We start from the raw sequence: 24,883 nt of genomic DNA on the forward strand, positions 1-24,883 counted from the left end.
CAGGAAGGCCTAGAAAGCGTGACTTGTTATTATAGTACAGTCCTTATTGTTAGTAAAACAGAGAGAAATTTTTGTCGCCCGGAGAGAACTTTCAATTGTCATAAAAACAATCTGTATGGAAGGAAGTTTTCCATCAGAACAGACCATGCTTTTTTAAGGTGGTTACCTTCGCTTAACAATAAGCCCCCCCGAAGGTCAGATAGCTAGGTGGATAGAGAGGCTCGAGCAATACGACTTCGAGATTTGTCAACGAACTGGACTTCATTATGGAAACGGTGATGCCCTATTTCATCGAGTCAATAAAGAAATGACAGATTGTAAACAGTGTGCGCACCTATAAATATATCGAGATGCCCTTCTTGCTATTCATATAATTTCACTCGAAGGACAGTTTGAAGAATGGCAGATCTCACAGCTAGAAATAACGTCTTAGCTCAGGTTAGATCCTGGAAAGAAGTAGAAGCTGGCTCGCACTGGCAAGAAGTATCCTCAGCCGTGCTATATTTGAAAATTTATTGGGCTCAATGGGATTCTATTTATTTAATCGAAGATTTTTTGTACCGAAAATGGGAATCTTCGGACTTATGGGAACTCAGATCGCAGCTTTTGGTTCCCAAAAATCGGATTCCACAAATACTAGCCGTCCGTCATAATTCTCCAGATGGTGGCCACTTCGCTTCAAACAAGACCTCCTGCAAGATCAAATAGCGTTACTTTTGGTCTTACTGTCGGACTGATGTAGAAGACTGGTGCAAAATATGTCAAGTTTGTATGGCTATAAAGGGACCTCGAGCCAAGGATCACAGTTCACTTCAGATTTATAACGTTGGAGCTCGTTTTGAGAGAGTGGCAATGGATATCCTCGGGCCTCTTCCTGCATCTAACAATCACGAACGACTATCACGCGAGTGACCTGGGTTGATCCCGACCACGAGGGGTTAGAGTCCATTAGCAACTTCAAAAAATCAATTGTTTTTATATCAAATTTCGAAAGTGCAATATCTTGAAAGTGTTCTGCGATGGGCAGATCTATTACTTTTCGGTGCAAAGTTGCGGGGGTAGGTCACCGATTTAGCTACGTTTTTTTTTTCGAAAGCAAGTCAGAAAAAAAGGTGATTCTCAAAATTTAAGCTTGATGCGCTCAAATCCGGCCGCTGGAGGTTTTTTTAAATTTGAAAAAATTCGATTTTTACGTCATTTTCAAAAATTTGTATCTCAGCTTCTATATGACTCATACATACTTCCAGTTGAAATACTTGAATGGAACCAATTGGAGAATAATTCCTATGACAAATATAGAATAATGCATTTTGGTCGGTTACGACGGGGTTGAATAGTCGGAAATTATAGGGATTCAAAGTTAAGTAAGTAAAGTAAGCTACAATTTAGGAGCTTCTTCGTTTCAATAAATTTCGGTTGTATTTATAACAGCAACTACTCCCACAAATTGCCGAACGGTTTCTGGCATAGTTTCTTTTACGATCGTGAAATCTTCCGGAGCCCGGTATTTTAGTAGTTTGCGAGGTTACTGGAATCGATTGCGAGCTTACAATTTTGAAATCAACATCGCTAATGCTGTAAGCATTCAGGACTTTGGTTATTATTTTTTTCCAAAACATTGAATTAAATTGGAAAGTTAACATGAAATAGCTTGTATACCATTGACAGAATTAAAATTATCTTGTGACGCAGAAGCATCAAAATAATTACATTTTGTTTCGGCGGAGTTCTAATTTGATCTGTCTGTTGCGACGTATCATGCGAGACATATGATAAAAATGAATCAGTTTTCCTGGTTGACTGGCGCGTAAAAACCATAGAGGTCAAAAAATTAAAATAGCTTGTCCCCACCGCTCTTGCGGCTGTTTAAACTTAGATCTGAATTTCAGGCGGCCAGTCCAATAGATGCAGTCATTATGTGCAGCCGCGCATCAATTGATATTATTGATTCTGACCTTGTAATTTTGGAATCATCACATAGTAGATGTCACAAAATTATACAAATATGATATTGTTAGATTTATGAAACGAATACAACGAATGAGGAAAATCGGGTTTTATTTTATTTTATTAATCCGAATACGTAAGTTTAGCTCCAAGTCTATAGTCTAATTCTCTTTCTCTTTTTCCGGTCTGATTTCTTCGCTATCAGTCGACCGTCAAGTACACATTATTGTACAGCGATGAATACAAATCTCGACTTACTACGCACCCAACAATATATTGAATTTCAACAATAATTAGTTATTTACTGTCACATTATTTCCGTATTCGGAGGAATATGCATTACATTACTCATTATAAGTACTGCAGTAATGGTAATCGTCGAAATAATGATAAAAACATAAGGACTTCTTGCACCAGGAACAACGATTAATCGCAATATTATCGCATCCTGGAATTTCACAATGTGAGGAACAAGTTTCTCTGAAACCGAAGTCCACAGGACTTTTGAATCCTTCTGACTTCACTTCTGTGTAACTACTTTTAAACCAAGACTACTTGAAAAGGTTGGCATATCGTGGAGATGTTAATTGATTGTGAGTCAGGGATTGCAATTTAATAATGTTATTCTTCAGATGCAAATTCAGATCATAATTCATCAATAAAACACCGTCAGAGAAATGTCTGACAAAATTATTATTGAAAAACTTATTACTTATCCTATTATGTTCGGTGTACCGCCACACGTCTTTACCATCTATTGCTCCTACTGCGTACTTTCCGACATTTCTTATATTAACATTATAATCTATATCCTGTCTTTCTATCTTCATCCAGCCTCACGCCACTCACTATCACTCCTGGTCTTTTATTTATTTTCAATTATGAACAATAAACCATTTAATCAGTACCCTACTGACGCCCTCATCGAATCCAAACTATATCCGATTATAACCACCCTTCAGGTGTATCCGTACTTTAAGTGGGAAAGAACCCAAATAATATGAACTGTCCATAATGGACATAACATCTGTAACAGCTTCACATTTCCAATTTTCCAACAGTAGATAACACTGTTTCTAAACGTGCAGTACGAACTTTTATTTGTCAAAATTATAACAACTCATTTAGAAATACTATAATCTCTTATTAATGTAGGAATACTTATTATACTACTTCGATTCTCCGTAATTTCGTACATTTTATTATGATGATAAATAAATAATAAAGCAAACATTGATATTAAAATGTTTGTCCGAGCACCCTGGCCTGTATACGATAGGTACGTAGATAAAGTTACATTACCCGACTAGAAACAGCTCCACTAAACTCACAGCGAGTCATTTTCCGTTGATTAAATGGCAATTAGCCACCTTGTTAACACCGTATTACTATGGTGTATATTACTCGCTCATTTCCAGCTTAAACTTAATTCTCCGCGCAAGGAACGCAAGACTCGAATTCCCCAATTAACTGCGATAATATTTTCATTCCTACACAAGTCTTCTACGTGTTTACCAATTTAAAGTCAATTCAAATTATCAAATTTATATGCACAAAGCACAACTAACTTTTTCACATTTCAAATTCATAAATATTGGTTACTACATTTAAAGTGGCTCAGTTTTTTGTCGGATTTTACGCACATCGAGGGACTATGAAAAGTTAGATTCTTATTGTAGCAAGCCACAAATCGATTCGAAAATACTTACGAGGAAAATACCCAAGGTGAACCTTATCGATTTTCTTCATTTATTAATACGTGTAGTAGAGGAAGCCTGGACAGAACGGATTCTGAACACATGTGATGAGACTTATAGATACACTCGTCATTGTCGGCAAAAAAGTAAGTACCAAAGCTAGCCCAATGGAATTAGCCTAAAAAAACCTGTAGCGTGGATGTAAGCCTTAACAGCGAGATTATTATTCGAATAGTTTCCAAATAACATGAACAATCCCCGTCGTATGTTTGTAATGATTTTCCAGTAACGAATTTTTGCAATAAACGAAAATCATCATATAAACAGTTACCATGCATGAGTTGTTAACTTAACTATTTCATATGATACTTTGAGCTTTACAGTTTACGTTGAAAAAATTGCAGTCGTATGAAAGTCCTTATTCACTTGCATTGTTTAATGTAAACTAACGTACCCGTGCATGAACTGTTGATAATGTTATTTGGAAGCTATTCCAACAGTATTTTCACTGTTAGGGTGTACATCCATCTTGATTCCTAATTCCACTATTCGATCAAGTTATTCTGCGATAAACTTTAGATATCCATCAGCTTTGCCCGTATCCACTTTGACCCGTACCCTCATTTTGAAGCAAGTCACCCTGAGTGACAATTCGGAAAAAGAAACAATAATATTCGACTACCTGCTTTTGATTAAGAACTAATAATTCTGGTTGATAAGTAATAATCATGAATAATTCAGACACATACATTGAAGAAAATCGCAAGAAAGCATGAAAAAAGTTAAGTTTACTCTTCACACACGAGTGTTTACTCAGAGCAACTGAGAGGCATTTTCGCGGCATTTGCTTGACCATCAACTTTCTAAAAAAATAAAAAATTATATTTGAATATACAATTAGCGACGAGAAATAAGCATTATTCACTTTGCCTGGGCAATTTGTTTTACTCAGACTTCTCCTTCAGGGTAATAATCATCCCTGATGTAGACCCCCAAATATCGATGTCTTAAGATTTTTCTATAATAACCTAAAATTTTTTGATACAACCAATTGAAATCTATTCACTATTAACAAAAGATAATATGTGTAGTACTTTCACAATCAGTGGCTGCATCCCTTATTTCCTGTGGGTCCACTTTAGGAGTGCCTTTTTTTATACATTTTTTATACACTATCATTTATAAATACATCACAATATGGAGAAAATCAGTATTGTACACCTGAAGTAACTTTCTTGTCAGTGCAAACCAGGCATACGACAGTTTGCTAAGAGCTAATGGCCATTCGATAAATTTATGAAATGATGTAGCTCTATGTGTCGATATAAGGACTAATCAGGAGGCAATTATTTGATTTATTACTACTTACATGTGAAGTATTGAGTAAATTTTCTGTTTCTTTATGAATAGGCGTGATTGAGAATTTAATTGATGATGAGTGATGTTCCAGCTTCGCTGGTTCGATTTTATTCATTTCTTTTGTTTTTTATGAATTTAAGAATTAGAGTCATATAGATTAAACTTAGACACTTTTCATGTTGGAAATGATCTGTATTCGGATTTCAATTGGTTGTGCACGCGTCTGTAAGTCTTCAAAAAGTCCACAATAAACGCAGCTATTTGAATTTTCTACACGCTTTCAATTAAAAAAACGCTATTGCGAGAAAATCAATTATAATGCAACGGATGTATAAGTGAATGATGAAAACACAGTGAGGGATATTGAATAAGAAAATTCAACGTGTATTCACCTTGGGATGATTAAAGAAACATCAGGCAAATTACTTGAAATTACCCTCTGAGGTTCGAAAGGGCCAATCAGAATGAAATCGATATGATTTAGTGCACGCGTTTCGTTTTAATGTGCTCATACCAAGGTGAACTGTACATCATACAAACGAGCGATGAGATGCAAAATCAAACTATCTCTGAATCGATGAAAAACACATGTTTCAAAACGTACTTCAGCTGCAGAGTAGTTGTACTCTCAAGCAACTATAAGTATATTTGAGAATTTTCGATCCCTTTGAATCTCTTGGAAATTAACCATTACACACAATCACTCATTGTGAGGTTCTTAACATTGAGCATTTCTAGAGACGTTAAAATCATCTCAAACACACCAAAAACCATCATGTTTCACATTGTGAAATATACCAGCTTATTTTATGAAAATGTTGCATGGGCATTTAAGCATAGGTTGAGTTCACCTACATTTCATATGCACTTCAGGCTTTAGGTATTTCAGCAGAATCCACCTGTCTTCGGCAACCGAAAATGTATATTATACCACACAATCGTGTTTTCTTCGCTTTCGGTGCGTCTAGACAGATACTAGAGTACTATTTTAAGCCTTCTTTGGACTCCTAGGACTTGAAAGTAAACGATCCTTTTTTTTTCATATTCTCGTTCTCGTTACTTATCTTCTTATTATTCTCATTCCGCTCCTGCCTTTCCTCTCCTTCTTCTTTTTGTTCCTGGAGGAGGGACTCCCCCAACTCCCCACAAAGGGCTCTGCCTCTTTGCCCCGCCGAGGGGCGTTGCACCCCCCGGACCCCCAGCTCTACTAACAGGCACCTTTCGTTACAACGCAGTTTCCGCGTGTACTGCAGCTTTCTAATGCGAAGCTCGGAAAACATTGTGTATTATACAAAATATCGTCATGTCCAAGTAAATGTAAAAGTTGCAGTTTTTCCATCAAGGGAAAATATATCTCTATATAAAAAACATGTATCAGAATGTTGGCCTTAATGTAAGAGTATGAAAAGTTGCGAAAGTCAACATTAACAAATTACAAATACTGTGCATGAGTCCATGTGTCAAATTTTTTTTATAAATTAGATCTTGAAAAGAAAGGCGACAAGAGAAACATTCTCTTAATAAAATATTCAATTAACCATGTAATGACCTGAAGGTCGTTTATTCCCGAGCGGTAAGGAATGGACTTCGCTTTGACGTTCTAGGACAACCGGAGGTTAGGTTGAGGGTTCAATAATTTTACGTATGTTTAGAATATCAATAATATATTTATTCTGAGGAAATTGGTGGAACAGTGAAGACAAAGAATGCAGTTCAGAGGGTAGGTGAGTAGTGTCCTAGGACGAGCCGAATGAAGCTTCGGTGAGTGCAGAGAGCAAAGAGCAGAATCAGGGTTCTGAGAATGGAAGGTGAAATGGAGAGCCTACTAGATAGGAGAGAGAAGAATGAGTCATGAGTGAGAACACAAACTGAGCACGTAAAAACTATATATTTCATTTTTGTTTATGGCTGTATATTTATATTGAAGCGAAAAGTCCGTTACAATCGGAAGAAATTTTTCATCTGGTATTGTTGGTAACGGAGTAATAACAAAATGTCAATTTGGGTAAATTTTACTATAAATTATGTATGGTAAATTTTATTCAAATCGAGGGTTTATTTTGAGGATTCAAATTGCCTTCAATTATTCCGAGAGTCTTTAGCTAATATTTACTTGTTTTTAGAAAAGAAAAATTGAATCAAACAAAACTTGTATCGATGTAAATTTATTAGATTCTAGTACATTTTACTTAAATCAAATGAATTATTAATCAATTGAAACAAGTTAGTTAGAATAAATGAATACATTTAATTAATTATTTGCATAGCAGCAACTTTTTTTCCGATACATAATATCGTTATCACATTTACTGTCGAAGAAGCTTTTCATCATAGTATTACTTATTGTTAGTTTACAGAAAGTTTTTCTATGCCTGTACACGATGCACCTGCAACTGATGAGGAATGATATCGAGCTGTCCCCCAGATTTCATTAATTTTAGGATATATTATTCTTCATTGAAATCCAAGCGAGAGGTATTTTTTTATTGGCGGAAAAACGGTTTAAACGGGTGAAATCAACTCCCAAAGTTGGGCATCCCCAGTGATAGTTTCGCAGTTTCGCATGGTTTTAGTTGGGATATTTGAATGAAACTATTTGGAACATGATTCTCATGGCGAATAATAAAAAATGCATTTTGTGCGATCACAATGAGATTAAATGGTCGAAAATTGGAAGGGTTGAAAGTTACAAATTATTTATATAGACAATACTATTGTTCATATTTAAATGTGATTAATTGCATTTCAAAGAGCAGAAACAAGTAAGAGATACCTGTTTTTGCATTTTTCGAAATAATGTCACATTGAATTAGTATTATTTTGCTTCAGTTTATCTTACTTAATATTACAAAACTTTTTCTAAGCAACAATTGAGGAGCTTATTCGTTCAGATAACATTTTGTTGCGTTAATGATAAAAACCACCCGCCCAAATTTGCGCCGCCTTCTTGCAGAGTTGATTTTGCGACCGCGTAATCTTGCCGAGCTCGGTATTTCAAGGATTTGTAAGATTACTGGACCAAATTCTGACCGTGCAATTTTGAAATCCAACATGGTTAATGCTGTAAGTATCGAAGGAGAAAAGAAGGTGGAGTGTTTAGTGTAGTCAGTTGCTTCTACGACACACAGTTTCAAAATTCAGCCAACTTTGTCAGCTGAAAGAAAACTTCTTTCCCCACTTTTTTTGGTTGTCAAAGAACCAAGTAGTGTGTTTGGTCCAATTGCGCAACAGACATTATTTCGTCCAGATGATGTGTACGCAGGAGTATCAAAGTCTGGTAAACTTACTTTAGGAAAAAACGATTTATAGATCTCATGATTATTCACTTATGGGAATGAAAAAGTTATATGTACAGAAATATGGTATTATAATATTTCAGAATATTTCAAAACTTGGTTGCAGCATGTTTTTGTCCCCAACATTGATTCAAAAAGTGTGCTATTGATTGATTCATGGAGTGGCCACTGCCCTGCAGCTGTACATGAGACACACCTCCGAATAAAGACGATACGTTGAAAATTGTACCTAAAAGAACCGAAAAGATTCAACCCCTGACGTTTACGGTTTTAGGGTGTGGAAAAATTTCATCTATCCTTTCTCCTACAGTGTTTTAACAATGAATTATGATCTGAATTTGCATTAGAGGAATAATATTCTCAAATTACAATCTCTGACTTACAATCAATCATCATCTCCACGGTATATGAATCTTCTGAAGTATTTTTGGTTCAAGAGTGATTACACAAAAGTCAAGCCAGATAGATTTAAAAATCCTGCAATTTCACTTTCGGAGGAACTTGTTCATCACATTATCGTTATTCAACTGTCTTAAACTTTTACTGACGCTCAAGTCATTGTGAAACAGACTGCACTTCCTCCCGTGGTTGCATAAATGCAGAACCAAAACGCGCGGCGATATGTGGATACCGCCATCATACATCATGGCTAAGTTCAGATTCTCATTTCAACGCGAAAACGAGGGTTCCGTTAATGATTTCTTTATGATAGATGGTAAAGATCGAGGCGATGATCATAGCACTGTGGATTTAGAAGGTCAAAAAACGGCTCATAACCTTACAGACGACGTTACTTCCAGTACTAGTCGCGTACTACAATTCCATGTAGTAAGAATTGCCAAAAAAGGAAAAAAAAGCAACGCAAACGAACCCAATCCGTCACCCTTCAGAGTCGACTTCGCCGTCTCACCGTATCAGCTACGCTCACCCCTCGCTCAGGCAGCGACGCTCAACGTACTCTACACGTAAGCCGAAACAGGCTTCGCTCCAGCCGAAAATTTCAAATTGCAATAGAAAGTTAAGAACCATTTTTCTTTGTGACGGATCGAGTCGTGCAGATAGAGATCAGCACTTTCGGTATATTCAATGGTATACCAAAATACAGCTCTTGACCAATTAATAAATTTTTATCAATTATTTTCTCTGTTCTTGTCAATTTGACTTGTCATCAACAGGAGAACTTAACCCTCCAATAAATTTTTCATCTCAACTGACGTGTCGATTTGAAAAAAATTCGTTTTCAAATAGGAAACACGTTTAATTACGCACGCATGCGTCTTTTTTCTTTGATACAGGTGTGCGAAAAAGCAAGCACTTAGCGAGTTTCGTATAGCCAGAAAACGATACCGCTTGTTAATTGTATTGTGTGATATTCGTAAATTGATTATTTATCATATTATTATAATGAATGTATTATCTTGATCAGTTTGTTCAACCGACTGTTTCCTAAAAAGTCATTCAAACAGATTTTCTATTATTGCGATTTGTTGATCATACATTTTGATATCGATTTAATATTTTGACATTTAATACTTAACGACTCCAGCATGATAAAAAAAAATATTTCTGTGAATTTATGGAAAACAGTTTTCAGAGTGAAGTGAGCCATCGTTGAATGTAATCGATCGAATGGACCTTATTTTTATCGAGCTGGTTAAAACGTAGCATTGATATTTAAACTTTTGTTTTTAATTTCCTTGTTTTCTATTCTCGTAGTTTCAAAGAAGTCTCTATAGTTCACGAATATATTACTTTAATAAATACTTAATGTACGATGATCTGGTATTGAAATTAATTGTTTTTAAAATCAATTTTTAGTGAACCAACCTCCTTAACAAAGATTCTTGACGATACGTTTTACGACCTCTGAAATTTCCAGTTATAACGTGGTGGGAGTAAATACTACTGCATCCTTGGCAGGCCATGATCGATTCGGAAGAAATTTACATACAAACAATGACATATTTTGTGGAGATATGCCACCAACCTTTTTAATCTCCTGCAAGTTTCGGTTGCAAGATGGTGACCACATAAACAGTTGAATGATTTGATAATTTTCAGAATCTCTTGTTAGTTGGCACCGAGTTCATGGATATTACGCGCCTTTTCACTGGCAATTTTCATCCGTCTACATCCATTATTGAAAAAGATATTTTTCAGCCGATTCTACAGGTATCAATAAAATAGCATAAGTCTTTTAAAACTTTTGCTAACTTCAATTTTTGCTTTACCCTCTATCAATTTCACTAAAACTAACAACTTTAATAATCCTCAATGCAATCGCGGTCCTTGCAAAAAAAAAATAAAAATTTCTTCATCCTACTAGTCGTATAGCGAAGGTTCCTAAAAAATCCATCATTTTTCCATCTCATACAATTCCTTTAGTACATGATACTACGAATATCAAATCTTAATTAGATAACTAGAAGAATAGCAAACAATATCGACTATGATTGACTTCTATATTAAATCCTCGAAAGTAATAACAATTTCGTTTTAATTTTTTTTTTTTTTTTAAACATGTCAAACTGCAGTGAATTGTGCCGATGAATGCCGTCGTTTACTTCGAAATTTTCAATAAATACGACGAAGATGTTCATTTTAAAACGAAAGCATACGCCCCTTCGAGAAGACTGCTTTTATGTTGATATTTGAATTTTCGACTGCGTTTCTAAATTTTGAATAAATCTGTAATGCTTTCATTGAAAGGTCGATCATTTTTCACATATATGATCGAATTTTACAGTTGTCCTACTCTGAATACTATTTCTACTCATTTCTCTAATTCAATGAGACCTTTGCAATACACGTACGGATATCCATTTCAGTTAAACATAAGAGATTGTGGGATTTTGAAATAACTATCTACGTACATGTACATATATTCATATGAAAATACGTATACATGATTCACTTTGCATTGATGAAAAATTTAAATAGCACTTAGTAGGAATTCTTCGAAATAATGGACTGGCACTGACATGGCTATGAAAGACTGATTGGATTAAACTTCCATCAAAAAATACCACCATGGACGAACGCTATCGTGCAACGGACAGGCTTCCCGTAAAATAATTCAATAACAGCGACTGAGTAGTCCTCCATAACCTTACTCAAAGGTACCGACAATTCACCAACACTACGGAAACTATTTCACTGTATACACAAATACTCAACTTTTCTCGTCGTTTCACAGATCTGCCGTTACGTCGATAAAATAAAATCATTTATTCACTTTACATCTCTCGGGATCACAGGTTTTTTAAAGAAACATTTTTTACAGTGACACGTCACCTATAAATTGACTATTCTATAACCGGCGAAGAAAGCAGTGGGATATTCTTAACCGGTGGTGCCCTTTGTCCAATAAAACGCCAAAACGTTTCCCGATAACATGCAAAGTTGTGAATATTACAAAACAATTGAAAACTTAACGACTACGCTGTGGTAAAGCGTACACTTTAACTTTGACGTAAACAAAAGTAAGGGACTAGATATCAGCATCTAAAACCTGCAAACGTACGTTATGCGGATAGAAAAAAACTCACCACCACCATTCTTATAGCATAAGTAGGGAAACCTCCAGACGTTGGCCAGGTCAACCGCAAAGCCGATGACGGATAGTAGGAAGTCAACTTTTCCGGACCAGGTTTCTCTGCGTTCGATGTCGACATCCCCCAAAGTAGGGGATTTCATTATCCTGGACGCCATAGTGTCGCGCTTGCTAAGGAGTTGAAAAACAAAATAGAACTGTCTGTTCCGAGAAACACCACATTATGTTAATCTTTCAACGGTATGCTAATAATAATTCGCTTGATATATAATGGGGTGTCAATTTTACAAGGCCTTCAGGTACGCTGATATCAGAGGGTATCGTTAGTGTGGAGCTGACGCGTAGGTTATCGATGGCCCTCGACATCACACTCGACCCTAACAAGCCCATTGTACTTCGACGTCGGCGAGAATCGGCGATGACCGGTCTATCCGATTTATACAAATTCAAGTACTTATTTTAAAGGTCATAAGTCGCAAGGATAAAAGTTGAGAGTTTTCTGTCAACCGCATGATTCGCGTGTTGTTTTCAAATAATAATATCGTCCTCGATTTACTCAATGATGTTAAAGATGTTGAAACACCATTATTTCTAGTTTCAGCAACTTATTATGATCATCAACGGGTGGATCACACGCTTTGCATCTACTCGCGATTTAAATAGAATAATCCCCATTTGATTCACTTTTGCTCAGTAATAGATCATGAATTAAATTATGATCAGGTAATATCCAACTCATAATATTAAATTATCTATCCTGCTAAAAAAGTCCTATAGGATTTAATCGATCGCGGTTAGGAATAAAAAATACCGTGAAATAGGATTGAAAACAAGATACTAAATGAGAAGTATATCATGTTTCGGATTCCACTTTTACAATGTTTGTTCAGAATTTTTCACGTTCTATCCCATCTTTCGAGCAGGTATAATAAGTATGTACAGAACCAATAATTCCAATCGCAGTTGTCGTATAGATGAAGTTTAAATGTTCATCTGAGATGAAAATTCATGGCGTAAATGATTTTAAAATTGATACAAACGTCAAACACATCATTTAGTTACGATTAGTATTTTTGGAAAAAATACTTATGACCAAATACAAAACGATTCCGTACTTTGATTATTTCAATAATTGCTCGGACCTGAGGAAATTGAGGAAACACGCATTAACAGATCGTGGGCGTTGGTAATTGTTACGCCTATATCTTCAACGGACAGCCTCTTTAATAACGTGCAATAAAAACGGTCCAGAAGCTGAGATAGCAGCTGCGCGAACAAAATACCGTACGTCATACGTTCACGCTTAACATGATGTTGCGAAATACTAATGTTTGAATGACTTTATATAAATTATGGTCAGTGGACGTTTCGGAACAATTTACAAAATCATATCTTCAATGTGCACGTAATTCGTTTATTAGTTAAAGAGTCCAGGGGAAAAGCCGCTATATTCCATTTTTTATTGAAAACAAGTTAGCGATACCATTGTTATTGCATCAGAGAGTAGTTTCTGAAAACATCTTTGTTGAAAGAGAAAACCATCACCAGTCGAAAAAAAACCTGCCAGAAAAATTGCTATCAAACGTACTCTTACGAAAAGGCAAATATTGATTTGCATTTTTCTTGAAATCAGTTCGAGTGAACTAAAGTCTTTTTTTTCTATAGACCCTTCAGTTCATTAACAATTCACGCTATCAATTGAATCAAGAGACAAACAATCCTAAAAAACAGAAAATGAATGAATATAGCGATATAAGTTTTTTCATACCTCCGTGTTCGAAACATTATAAATATTACAAGAAAAAAGTTTGACATTTCGATACATCGGGAATGTATGTAATATGATTGTGGAATATAAAAAAAAAGCTAACATCTAATTATGCGTATACGTGAAATGTAAAATATCCAGGTTATTGAATAGCATTTTCGGAAAATAGTGATATGGGGATGTATGTTTGTTTATTTTACTCAAGAGACTTACCTCGGTGTTGCTGGAGCAGCTACTGTGCAATGATCGGGATGCTGCAGCAGCATGGGACAGCACGGTACTGTATGCCAAACTCAGACGATCTGAAAGGCCCCGCGATGCTGAAGACCACTACTCGCCAGAGGGTCAAAAGTAGCTCAAAACTCGTGTCTGTCAAACCCATACCTATTCTGAACTAAATGGACTCACTTGTACAAAAAAAAAATGCAATCAATCACCCCGAGTAATAATTAAGGAAAACTAGAAGCTCGTAGTCGCAACAAATACTACCGCGCAATTATGCAAGGATTGTTATGGCATGATAAAAATTATCAACATTTACACGGATTTATTAATTATACTAGGAACAATATATAATTATTTATAGTTTAATGATAACGAAGTTAAAATTGTATAATTCTTAAGTGCATTAAATCATCTCTGGTGATAACCATACCCGAAATTCCCGAAGAAAACCCAACTGCGATCAATTAGACTTCACATTAAAGCAATCATAACGATGCATGGTGTTATTGAATTGTTTGAAATACAATTCGCAAACTTCAATTTAAAACATTAAACTTTTAAAACGATCAATAATAAGAATATAAATAATTATAATTGACAACATTTTATTCGCGGACGCTTTTTTCTCACAGCGTTTTAAAATTTAAACGTAGCTTTCGAAGGCTCAAAGTTAACTTAAAAGCAGACCAGAAAATCATTCGTCGAGACTTTAATGCTTCTACAGCTCTGAAAAGAGCAAATGAGAAGATTGGGTGGAGAACTCTCGCTTATACGAGCGCCATTGAACAGGTACAAGAGAAAGGACCAATGACAGACATCAATCGCATGCAAATGCAGCGGCGTAAGATCCAACGGATCTGACGAAGCTGGTTGATTATGAAATACTAAAATGAATTTCAATGGCCGAGTAGAAGGTTTTCGATATTACGTGATTGAATTATTTTTACAATTTATGGTTTCCAAAAAAATTCGTTACATTTACAATAACACAGAGCGAAATGAACAGTAACAAATCACAACTCAGTTTCCGATTGAACCGTCAATGATGAAACAGAAAGGTGCTCACTCATTGGCGATCAGTTGTTCCATATTGCATTTTTCCGTTAGATTTCCGGCTGTAGAACACAAGATGAATTTTGACCGAAATGTGGAGTCACTCATGGCAGTCGTGAAACTCACTATAACACTGACTAGGAATAATGGCTGTGTTCGAAAATTGACTGACAGTACTGTCAGCAATCTTTCATCTCTTTTGCGCTACCGAGTTCATGGACAGCGCTGTCTCTGTCCTAGGGAATTTTTAGTACTGGCAATCAATTTACGAACGCGACCAAAGCTGTATGTTCTAAGGCTATTCCCATGCGAGTTTCCTACATTGAACGTCACTGTTAAGGCGCGGTCACATGTAAAATCGAATCTTTACAGAAATAGCGAATGACAGAATGTTCGTGATCCAGTTATTAAATCGATCCAACGGAAAGACTGGGGAAACTGTAACCGTGTTTATACCGAGGGCCAAAGTCTGGTTTTAATTAATCGAGTTGGAGTTGGTTAACGGGTACAAATCCAGTTGAATTAGCGTTAGGCCGGTATCCTATGGCACTCATTTGTTCCGGAGGGAAATCTAGTTACTCTTAGGCACCAATCAGAGGCGTTCCGGGCATTCCGTTCCATACGCATGGGGAGCAATTGCGTTCTGTCAACGGAAGAATGCATCTATGAGATGCATTTGTGCGTACGTAAAGACGTGTTGACACGGTGTTAGAAATCGGACCGATTTCTCGGACCGAGAAAAAGTTACCAGAACTCGTATCGTGTATACAGCAAACTCGAACGTAAACCGATGATCGAAAACGCGGATGAAAAAATGGATCGCGTCCCATTATTCCGTACTAGTTGCTGCATTCACTCCAGTTCTAATTCAGGCAGCCAATTGCAGATGATTGCAGAGTTTGCATCACGCATGTGTGAATTTCAAAGGTAAATATTAAATATAAAATGAAAATATATTTGAATGAATACAAATTGAATAGACCTTCGTTACTTTTGAATACATAATTCCACATAAATCTGTATGGTTAATGTGTAGTTTAAATTTACATTTCTTATCCGTCATTTCATATGATTCATTTATTTATTTAACTGGTTTACAGGCATAAGATCGGCCTTTAAATGTACAGTATCTGGATCCACATGAAAATTCCAAAATAAATAGAATTATTAGAAATGCATTAATTAATATATAGGAATGGGAAATTACCATATTAAGCAGAAAACATTAAAGTTACCTTCTCGAGCACAATAGAGGTTATGATTCAATCGCATTATCTATTTAGGATTCTGCACTGTTGGTATCATGTAAATAATTACTGTCGGCATCCTGACGCATTGTGCTCGCACGTCATGAGTTTCACGACGTGCCACACATATCGCCCGCATGTCATGCCGGTAAAATAAGGATTTAAAAAATAGGGTTATATTTCGCAAATTAAATAAGAAAATTTATGTTACAAAAACTTTTTTTTATTAAAATATTTCAGTATATTATAACAAGAAAACGGCGCACTTAAGGCGGGTTTTAGGCCACCACTACCGCCAAAAAGATCGACTTCTTATTCGTGAAATCTTTACTATCGAACAAAATTAACAATTCAATAATTTCTAGCGACACGTATAGTTTATATTCTGATCCATTGTATGTTTAGTTAAAAAATTATTCAATATTGAGAAAAAACGAGTAGAGATTCTGAAGCACAGTTATATCTTAATATTGTTAAATAATTTTTTAACAGAACATGGCTCAGATCTTAATGGACAGAAAATATAATATTGCTTTAAAACTTGAATCCGATATTAAAAGTTGCAACTATATCCTTATAATATATATAATCTTATAAATAATATCACGATATCAAACAGGCGCTACTGCTATCGATATATTGTATATATAAGTATATATATATATTATATAGTATTATATATCACCAGACGATATAATTTAAAAATATAAAGCAAATTTTGCTCTAGTACGATGTGTGATAAAAGTAGGGTATAGAAAATAAAAATTAAAAAAAATAACGTTAAAGAAAATATACTACGATTTACGTCATTAATTCTTTATGCTCAAGGGAAGGTCCGAGATCCGTGATCATTAAAGGTACGACGCATGCGATTATTCCACCTACCGGTAACATGAAAAAGTAGAAAAAACAGTTGTGGCTCCTAAAATTTCCGGTATTTTTTTTTTGAGCGTTCGAAAAACCTCAAAAATTGTTTGAACAACAAATGTCGGTGGACGATGTTCCAAATTTTTTTCACATTAGCATAACCACCAGAAAAAAGTGAGTACCGGTTTTAGGATGAATGACGAGAAATATTATGGTTTTCCACTAAAAAACATCGAAAATTTAGAGGTTGACAACTTTTTTCCCACTTTTTTACAGGCACCAGTAAAAGACCTTCTAAATGATACCTTTGGCGATTTATCGAAAATAAAATTGTCTCTTCACTGATCTTTCGTCAACATTTTATAGTTTGCATCGTCATAATTTTGAGTTTTGATGCTTCGGAGACTTGATCTGCACCCGATATAAAAGAAAAAAACAAATGGCTACGTTCATAAAACACTTCACTAATGATCATCGGTATCGTAGTCAGCATCAAAATCTTCCTCCTACTCCTTGTTGACTTCTTCAACCTCTGAACGAATATTTAGCCTTCCCTCTAACAGTCGAATTTTTTTTATAAGCTGTTTGTGATCTAACTCGTCTAACTCGTCTAACTCCTCGTCATCGGTTTCATTTACTTGATCATCAGTTGCCAGTGATTTCTTCAGAAGATTGCGATACCTCTGTTTTGTTGTACGCAAAACTTCTAGCATATCAGTCTTAAATTCTGCTTTAGTATCAGGGCCTCTGAACAGGGGACACTTTTTTGCCGCCTCTAGAAGAAAAAGTGACCGTAAATATATCGATATTTTCACGAGTCACCGAGAATAATTGAACAGTGAAATAAATTATGAGGATCTTACGGTATATCATATTGGCAACTTTCGTATCGCCAAGCTGTGCGCTCTTCTTCCCCCCTGGCCACGTGAATGAGTTGACCAATTCATCGGTCATCACCTCCTTTAAAGCAGAGTTCAAGAACTCTCGCGCCCTTGATCATCCTAAATTACATAGATGTAAATACTGAAGAAAAATACAAAAATTGGATATGGAGAAAAGAGATCTACTGAGAAAAATATAAACTTATTGCCGGATTTGTGTTGCAGAATTAACACATCTACTCTTACCACTTTCTTTCGAACGCTTTTCTTCGATTCATCCTCAATCTCATGAAATTGTTCGATGGTTTTGAGTGGGAAGCCTTCGAGCGGTTCATATAAATTGGCACTTACTTCGTCGCCGATATTTCGTTGGCCTATTCCATCAAGAATCTGTTTTTGTTGCTCAATAATTTCCATGTTCTGATCTTCTATGGTTTCAAACAGTTGTATCATTTCTTGGTTTTGTTCTACAATTTGTCTGCAAATATAATTTGTCAAGAACGCATTAAAGAATGACATGTAAGGCATTAGTAAATGAAACTTCAAACAAGCCTATTTTATGTGACAGAAGGTGGACAATAGACATCTAATCATAGGGCAATAAAAGCAACACAAGCTGACTGACAAACAAAAGAAATACTATTCATGGCGAGTAGAAAATCATAAGAAAAAGATACTTTCGAATACTAGGTACCTCATCAAACTTTCCAATACTAGATTGAAATCGACTTTTGGAACTTTTTGCCGACTTTCTTCAAGACCTGCAATTGGATTATCATGCCCTATATTCTGCACTTCCACATTGGGCAATTCATTTCTCGATGGCGAAGGAGATATTCTACGGCAGTTGGATTTTAGAATTAAAGATCTTGTGTTTGATGAGATCTTTATTAGCTTTGCTGTTTTTGTTCCAGAGTACTCACGTGTAGGCGATTTAAATTTGTTATGAGGTTTCCTTGTTTCTTTTCTAAACAAAAATTGGAAAAACAATTATTACTGGTGTAGTCGATTCTATTTTGAAACAGTTAGTAAAATACATTTATGATGGTTAAAAAAAAAATACATATGTGAATAATAAACAGTTCCATGACTACTGATCACACGACAAAATATCACACGACAAAGTATACCAGTTCAAATGGCAGACTCCAAACTAAAACAAGAATAAGCAAATAAAATTGCAACGAACAGTATGCAACTTCACTTTCATCCGTGTTATTCGAAACCACTCACCTGTCTAACTAGGACGGTAGTCAAACTGTAACACTCAACTAGCCCGGAACCAATTTTTGAAGTTATACTTCTTTAGGCGCGTTATGAAAAAATGATGAGAGTGAAATTTTAAGATGCGCGCGCTTCACTGTAACACAAAAGTAGTATATACTTTTTTAAGATCTCACGTAATTGCTGCTGGCCTCAGCTAGAGTCAGTCACTAAATTTAGATTCAAAACGAAATAAACATTTAGAAGTTTCACAGGTAAAGCGTCTTTTCAAAGTAATAAATACGCTTGGAAAATTTTGGATACAAGCAAGGCGGCTCTATCATCAGCAGGAGTAAAAACAAAGAATATTCGAGTCCATAGCTGGTCAAATCACGAAGAGATAGCTTATTTGATACAAGATCGTAACCGACGAATTTCGTTAACTTTTATTTTCTATTAGTCTCCATAACGGTAGTTCTGAGATCCATTGTTCTTGCATGAGCATGTGGTGCATTCTGCAGAAAACTTCTGTAGTTTCTTAATTTTCGGCTGAAGAATTTTCATCGCACGACAACTTGCTTCTTTGCTCTGCTAACAGATTGTATAATATCATCCGAACAAGTCAGGGACATAGGAAACAGCCATGGTGTAAAATCCTACGCCAGCAAGACATTAGACATAAAGATATTTAAAACAGGAACCGTTTAATTGGGAAAATACTAATTATCGTCTTTCCTTTTCCAACCTTCCACCGGCATGGTTGATATCGAGCAATCTGCTCTCAAAACCCTCGAACATTAAAACCTATATTGTTCTTATTAACCATAATTTCGGTTCGAGAATCTTGTGATAAAACGAAAAGTTACTGGCCGATGTCTAACTATTCAGATCTAACTGCATTACTCACGGCATACCAGATTTACATAAAAGTTGCAGAATCCTCTGACAGAATCTAAATATTGATCATAATTCATTGCGAAGCTTTAGAGACGTCTAGCAGGGAGCTCTTTTCCAAACATAGGACTCTTTCCTTTTACGTCAATTTCCTGACATAACACGACACTAAGTAATTTTATTGGCCTTTTCTGTTAGATCCAACCAATGAAATCTCTTGGCGTTGATTTGTATAATAAAATTGATCTAAAAAGAAAGCGCCCATACAAAATGAGGCATATTTTAGGTAGTTTAAACCATGGGAACCATGGCAAACAAAACGTCATACGAGCGTTCCAGACGAATGTTGGGGGTGCGTTCCGAAACCAGCTGGTAATGCTAAAAACACCCTAGGACAGAGGCAGAGCGCTTTTACTTTAGGCCCGGTTCCACAACTTGACTTTAAACCGAGTTTACCGCAGAAACCGGGTTTAACCAGCTAATTGGTATTTTGCGTTCCACAATACCAACGGAGTTTAAACTAAACGCTGGATTTTGGGGAGCACACACTGTTCTCTTCTAGGTTACGTCAATCTTGTTTGTCGAGTCGCGCGTAATATATATTAATTTTGAAATATCCAAGCCGGAAACAGTGATACGGAAAAAAAGAAAAAGAAGAATATACGATCCATGGCGATGATAAACAATATTTTGTCATCATCAGTTGATGAGGATTTTATTGATATTGTCGCCCGCAGACCAAAAGTAGTGCGCAGCCGTCCAAATTTTTATGAATATATGGACGAAGGTGATTTCCGAGCCCGATTTCGGTTATCAAAAGTTACCGTTAATACGGTGCTGATGAATATTGGGCATGAATTAGAACATACAACACAACAGTAAATATTGTAATATAGAATTTTTATTGCATTTTACAAACTGCTCCCCAAGCCCTAGTCGTACCTAAAAGTAGGGATTTCCTGATAGTAATCTTGATTGCCTGTGTTATTGAAAATTGGGATTGCAGTAAACTGGGATGGATATATTTTTAACCTGGTCGTGTTTATGTTTTTCAGAAATAATGTTATATCTCCAATGAACTAGCTACTTCTGACATTGAGGTTTTACGCAACTGGGAGTCATTTAATTTCAGCAGGTGATTTCAGTGGAGTAAGTATGACTAGTGCACATAGAATAGTGCATCGTGACTACTGTGATTGCTCGCCTTCGACCGAGTATTATACGTATTCCTATGCTGTCTAATGATATGAAAAGTACGCAAATCCGATTTTTTGACATTGCACGACTTCCAAGAGTGTTGGGTTGCATGGACTGTACACATGTGAAACTTCAATCGCTTGGTGACTATAATTATCATGTACCAAATTGTTAGCTATAAGCATGTAGTCATGAGTAAAAATAATGTGACGTGAATAATAATATTATATCAACTTTTGTTACAGGTGGAGATAATGCAGAATATTTTAGAAATCAGAGAGGATATTTCTCCATAAATGTGCAAGCAATTTGTAATGCTAACTTAGAATTCATTGACATAGTAGCACGATGGCGAGGATATGTGCATGATAGCACAATATTTAATAATTCAAGGATACACGCGTTGTTCGAAGCTGGGACATTCAATGGTGCTTTTATGCTCGGTGATGGCGGTTATCCACTTCGGTCTTATTTAATGATGTCACTACAGAACCCTTGAACTCGGGCTGAACAACTGTATAACGAGGCGCAGATAAGAACACTTAATACCATCGAGCGTATGTTTGGAATATCGAGAGGACTTTGCCAGTAATTGTAGCAACTGCTGTTCTGCATAACATCGCTCGAAGAGCCAGTGATCTACTACCACCAGATGATCGAGATGTTAACTTGCCTGCACCATGGGATGAACTGCTGTTACCAGGAAATGTACCTGCAGTGAATCATGGGATTGCGAATAATCCTGTTCAAAACATATTAATCAACAAATATTTCCAAAGGTATGCTGCTTGACATACTATTATTGAGACCAATCACAATGTGTGATCTGTCCAAGCCAGAATTTACGAATTTTATATATAATAGCATTCATTAATACATTTCTTTAAACTTATTTCAGCTTGCTAGAGTGAGTTACTGGAAGAAAGTCTAACGTGCAGACTGTACATATGATCATACGGACAATTGTGAATAATACAGTGTAATAATTATAAATATTTAAATGGGTTCGTTCCATTGAACAAACTGTTAATTTGATGTTTCATTGGTCGATTGGTTTTTCTCCCAGCAAGTTGATGTTAGATGTTACAAAGGGTATTATTATGAATAATTTTCCGTTAGTACTTCAGAATAGAGACATTAATCTGTAACAAAAAATTGCTCAGGCTAGATTTAGTAATCGTATATCAGTATTAGCTAGATGCGATGAACATGATTGGAAATTGAGCCCTTTTAAGGGGTTTTGTGTTGGGGATCTTGTTCTTGTTGAAACACAAAAATTGTCTAGTCTGTCAGATAAAAAGATAAAAAATTTATTTTTACTTTATGATTGACCTTTTAGAATGACAGGAGTCAAGAAGGGAAATAGTTATTCCTTGGAAACCTTATAAAGTGAGAATTTTGGTACGAGGAATGTTATTTTTTTCAAACCTTTTCTTCAGCGACCAAACCGAAAAAGTCCTTGTTGAAATTTATTCGGCCTCGGGGGGGGGGGAGCTTGTTCATTGGCTTATAGTTTGTAAATTAGTTCTCAGTTGATTTAGTTATTTGTAAATGTTTGATTGATAGAAAATGAATTCAAGTTTGATAAACAACTCTCTTTTCACAGGATTGTTTTGAAAATGGAGGAGACGCATTCGGTAAAAGATGTAGAAATTGATACGTTTTGTGAATAGTAAATAAAGATATTTATGAATTTTATATCGCTCGTATCATCAAGTATACTTGATATATAATAAACATAGGTATTTATTAACATAACAATATGTAAAAAAATATGAACCTTAATTATATGATAAGATTAAAAATCAGGAAACAAAAAATAAAAGTACATTTTTACATCTGAACTCAGTTTATTCGGCTTATCTTCTAATAAGATCAATTTTCGCTTCCTGAGTTATGCATTTTTCGTTCAAGTTCATATTTTAATAATTTTACTTCAAATTGTTCTTTTTCCAGCTGTGTTTTCAAAATATGTATTTCGATTGCAGATTTCGCTCTCATATCTGCTTTTATCAATTCAACTGATTCCAACTTTGATTGCGCCAAAGCGGCAAAATGTTGGTTACGAGTAACAACATTTACTTGTGTCGATGTTGTTGCCGCTCGCATCCTTTTCCGCCGCAAGTTTGATAAAACAGATGATTCTGGCAGCAATATCGACGGATAAGGTTGTGATTCTGACATGTCATGATGTGATGACGACAATGCTGCATCAACGTCGGCAAATGTTAATTGCTCACTGGATTGATATGCCATCAGCTCATTACTTTTCTGTTGACGTCGCATTTTTGGTTGCCAGCAACTCCAATCCGATTTCTCTGTTTCTTCAAGACTCTATAACAAGAAGCAAAATTTTCAATAATTCCTTCCCACAAATAATGAGATCCTTGGTTTCTACCTATTTCATTGTTCTTATATTATAACATTACTTCTGACGAAGAAAAAGCGAACAAACGGAATTATTATACTACTTCTACTGTATACAATAAAAAAATTTAATTATGAACAGTACTTGCCTCTGTTACCATAAGTTCGTACTCTTTTTTGTAATCCTGGCCATCAACGAAATTTTGAGCTATTTCAGGTTCATTATTACCTAAAACTAAGATAACTACACATCATAATGAACTAAACAATTCTATGCAATAATATAACTTTCTGAGATAACATTACCTTCAGTAGCATCGCTATCAAATACATTCACCAACCCATCAACAGATGGTTGGATTTTCGCCCTTATACTAAATTCAGTAATGGATCTTCTTTTATATCCATAGTGCCACCACCTTGACAAAGATAGTTTTTTTTTTTTAAAGAACAGAATAAAACAATGCCTGTGTTACTATTCACTGGGATCTTTATCATAATTAATTACAAATATGGATACATACCTGTTGCAAGATCTTCTTGGCGGATTGCAGCATAATGCTTGCGAGTTTTTTTTTTTTTTTAATTTCCCAGATACTTTTCAGGGAGTTGACATTTCTATGTTCTCCAGTGCATTCACTATTCAATTCGTTGACAATTTTCTTCCAGCATTCCTCCTTCTGCCTTGAACTCACCGCATCGGTTTTCTTATTTTCGATAATCCTTTGGTTTCTTTCAACTGTAATTTTGCTAGGAGATTCAATTTTTCACACATGGTAAAATTACCTAGCCTGGTTTTTTTCACATCCATTACCGAAATGAAATTTTCGTCTAAATTTTCTAGTACTGAAATTTTTTTTCTACAACTCAAACGCAAGCCAACTTTATTTATACTGCTTTTTTGTTTGCGCGACAAAACTGGCGCAGCAAACAAAAGTGGCGCGACTCAAACCGCCAATCTTGGCGCAAGTTCTTACGGAATGCAGAGTTTTATACTGTAACATCTTGTTACGTGCCAGCCGGTATCAACGGCGGCGCCCTCTCTGCGCTCTACCTGACCAGCGTACAGTTACCATAAGAGAGCCCTACGTGCTCTTACCGATAGTCGTAGATTAATACCAACGCACTTAGTTACCATCACAACGTCCAAATTCTTATATCAACAGTCCTCACACGCTCGATTAACCGTTATTTCATTAGTCAAATTCATAACATACATGTTATATATATATTTTTTCCCATTCAACCGTAATAACCCAAAATAATAAACCTGCAACAGTTAAGATAACCAAAAAGACAAACACCGGAAACGTGGGAAGATAAATCACG

General features: G+C 35.7%; 2 protein-coding genes across 2 annotated transcripts in view; both read right to left on the minus strand.

The window, feature by feature from the left end:
• The window catches only part of LOC124178536 (sodium-dependent dopamine transporter), a 420,680-nt gene extending 406,134 nt beyond the window's left edge, over positions 1-14,546 (minus strand). The window contains exons 1-3 of the mRNA XM_046561971.1: positions 14,276-14,546; positions 13,834-14,027; positions 11,848-12,023 (exon numbers count right to left, since the gene is read on the minus strand). Of these exons, the coding sequence (XP_046417927.1) occupies positions 11,848-12,023; positions 13,834-13,886 (229 nt within the window). The 5' untranslated portion in view covers positions 13,887-14,027; positions 14,276-14,546. The remainder of the gene's footprint in view (positions 1-11,847; positions 12,024-13,833; positions 14,028-14,275) is intronic.
• Positions 14,547-22,533: 7,987 nt separating this feature from the next.
• LOC124178555 lies at positions 22,534-24,109 on the minus strand. Its single transcript, XM_046561996.1, has 4 exons — positions 24,079-24,109; positions 23,861-23,973; positions 23,704-23,789; positions 22,534-23,521 (listed from the first exon to the last, which is right to left on the minus strand). The coding sequence occupies exons 3-4, from the start codon at positions 23,713-23,715 to the stop codon at positions 23,063-23,065; spliced, it is 471 nt and encodes a 156-aa protein (XP_046417952.1). The 5' UTR covers positions 23,716-23,789; positions 23,861-23,973; positions 24,079-24,109; the 3' UTR covers positions 22,534-23,062.
• Between the last annotated feature and the right edge of the window lie 774 nt (positions 24,110-24,883).

The sequence above is a fragment of the Neodiprion fabricii genome, chromosome 3, assembly GCF_021155785.1.
Source record: "Neodiprion fabricii isolate iyNeoFabr1 chromosome 3, iyNeoFabr1.1, whole genome shotgun sequence".
Taxonomy (NCBI): Eukaryota; Metazoa; Arthropoda; class Insecta; order Hymenoptera; family Diprionidae; genus Neodiprion; species Neodiprion fabricii.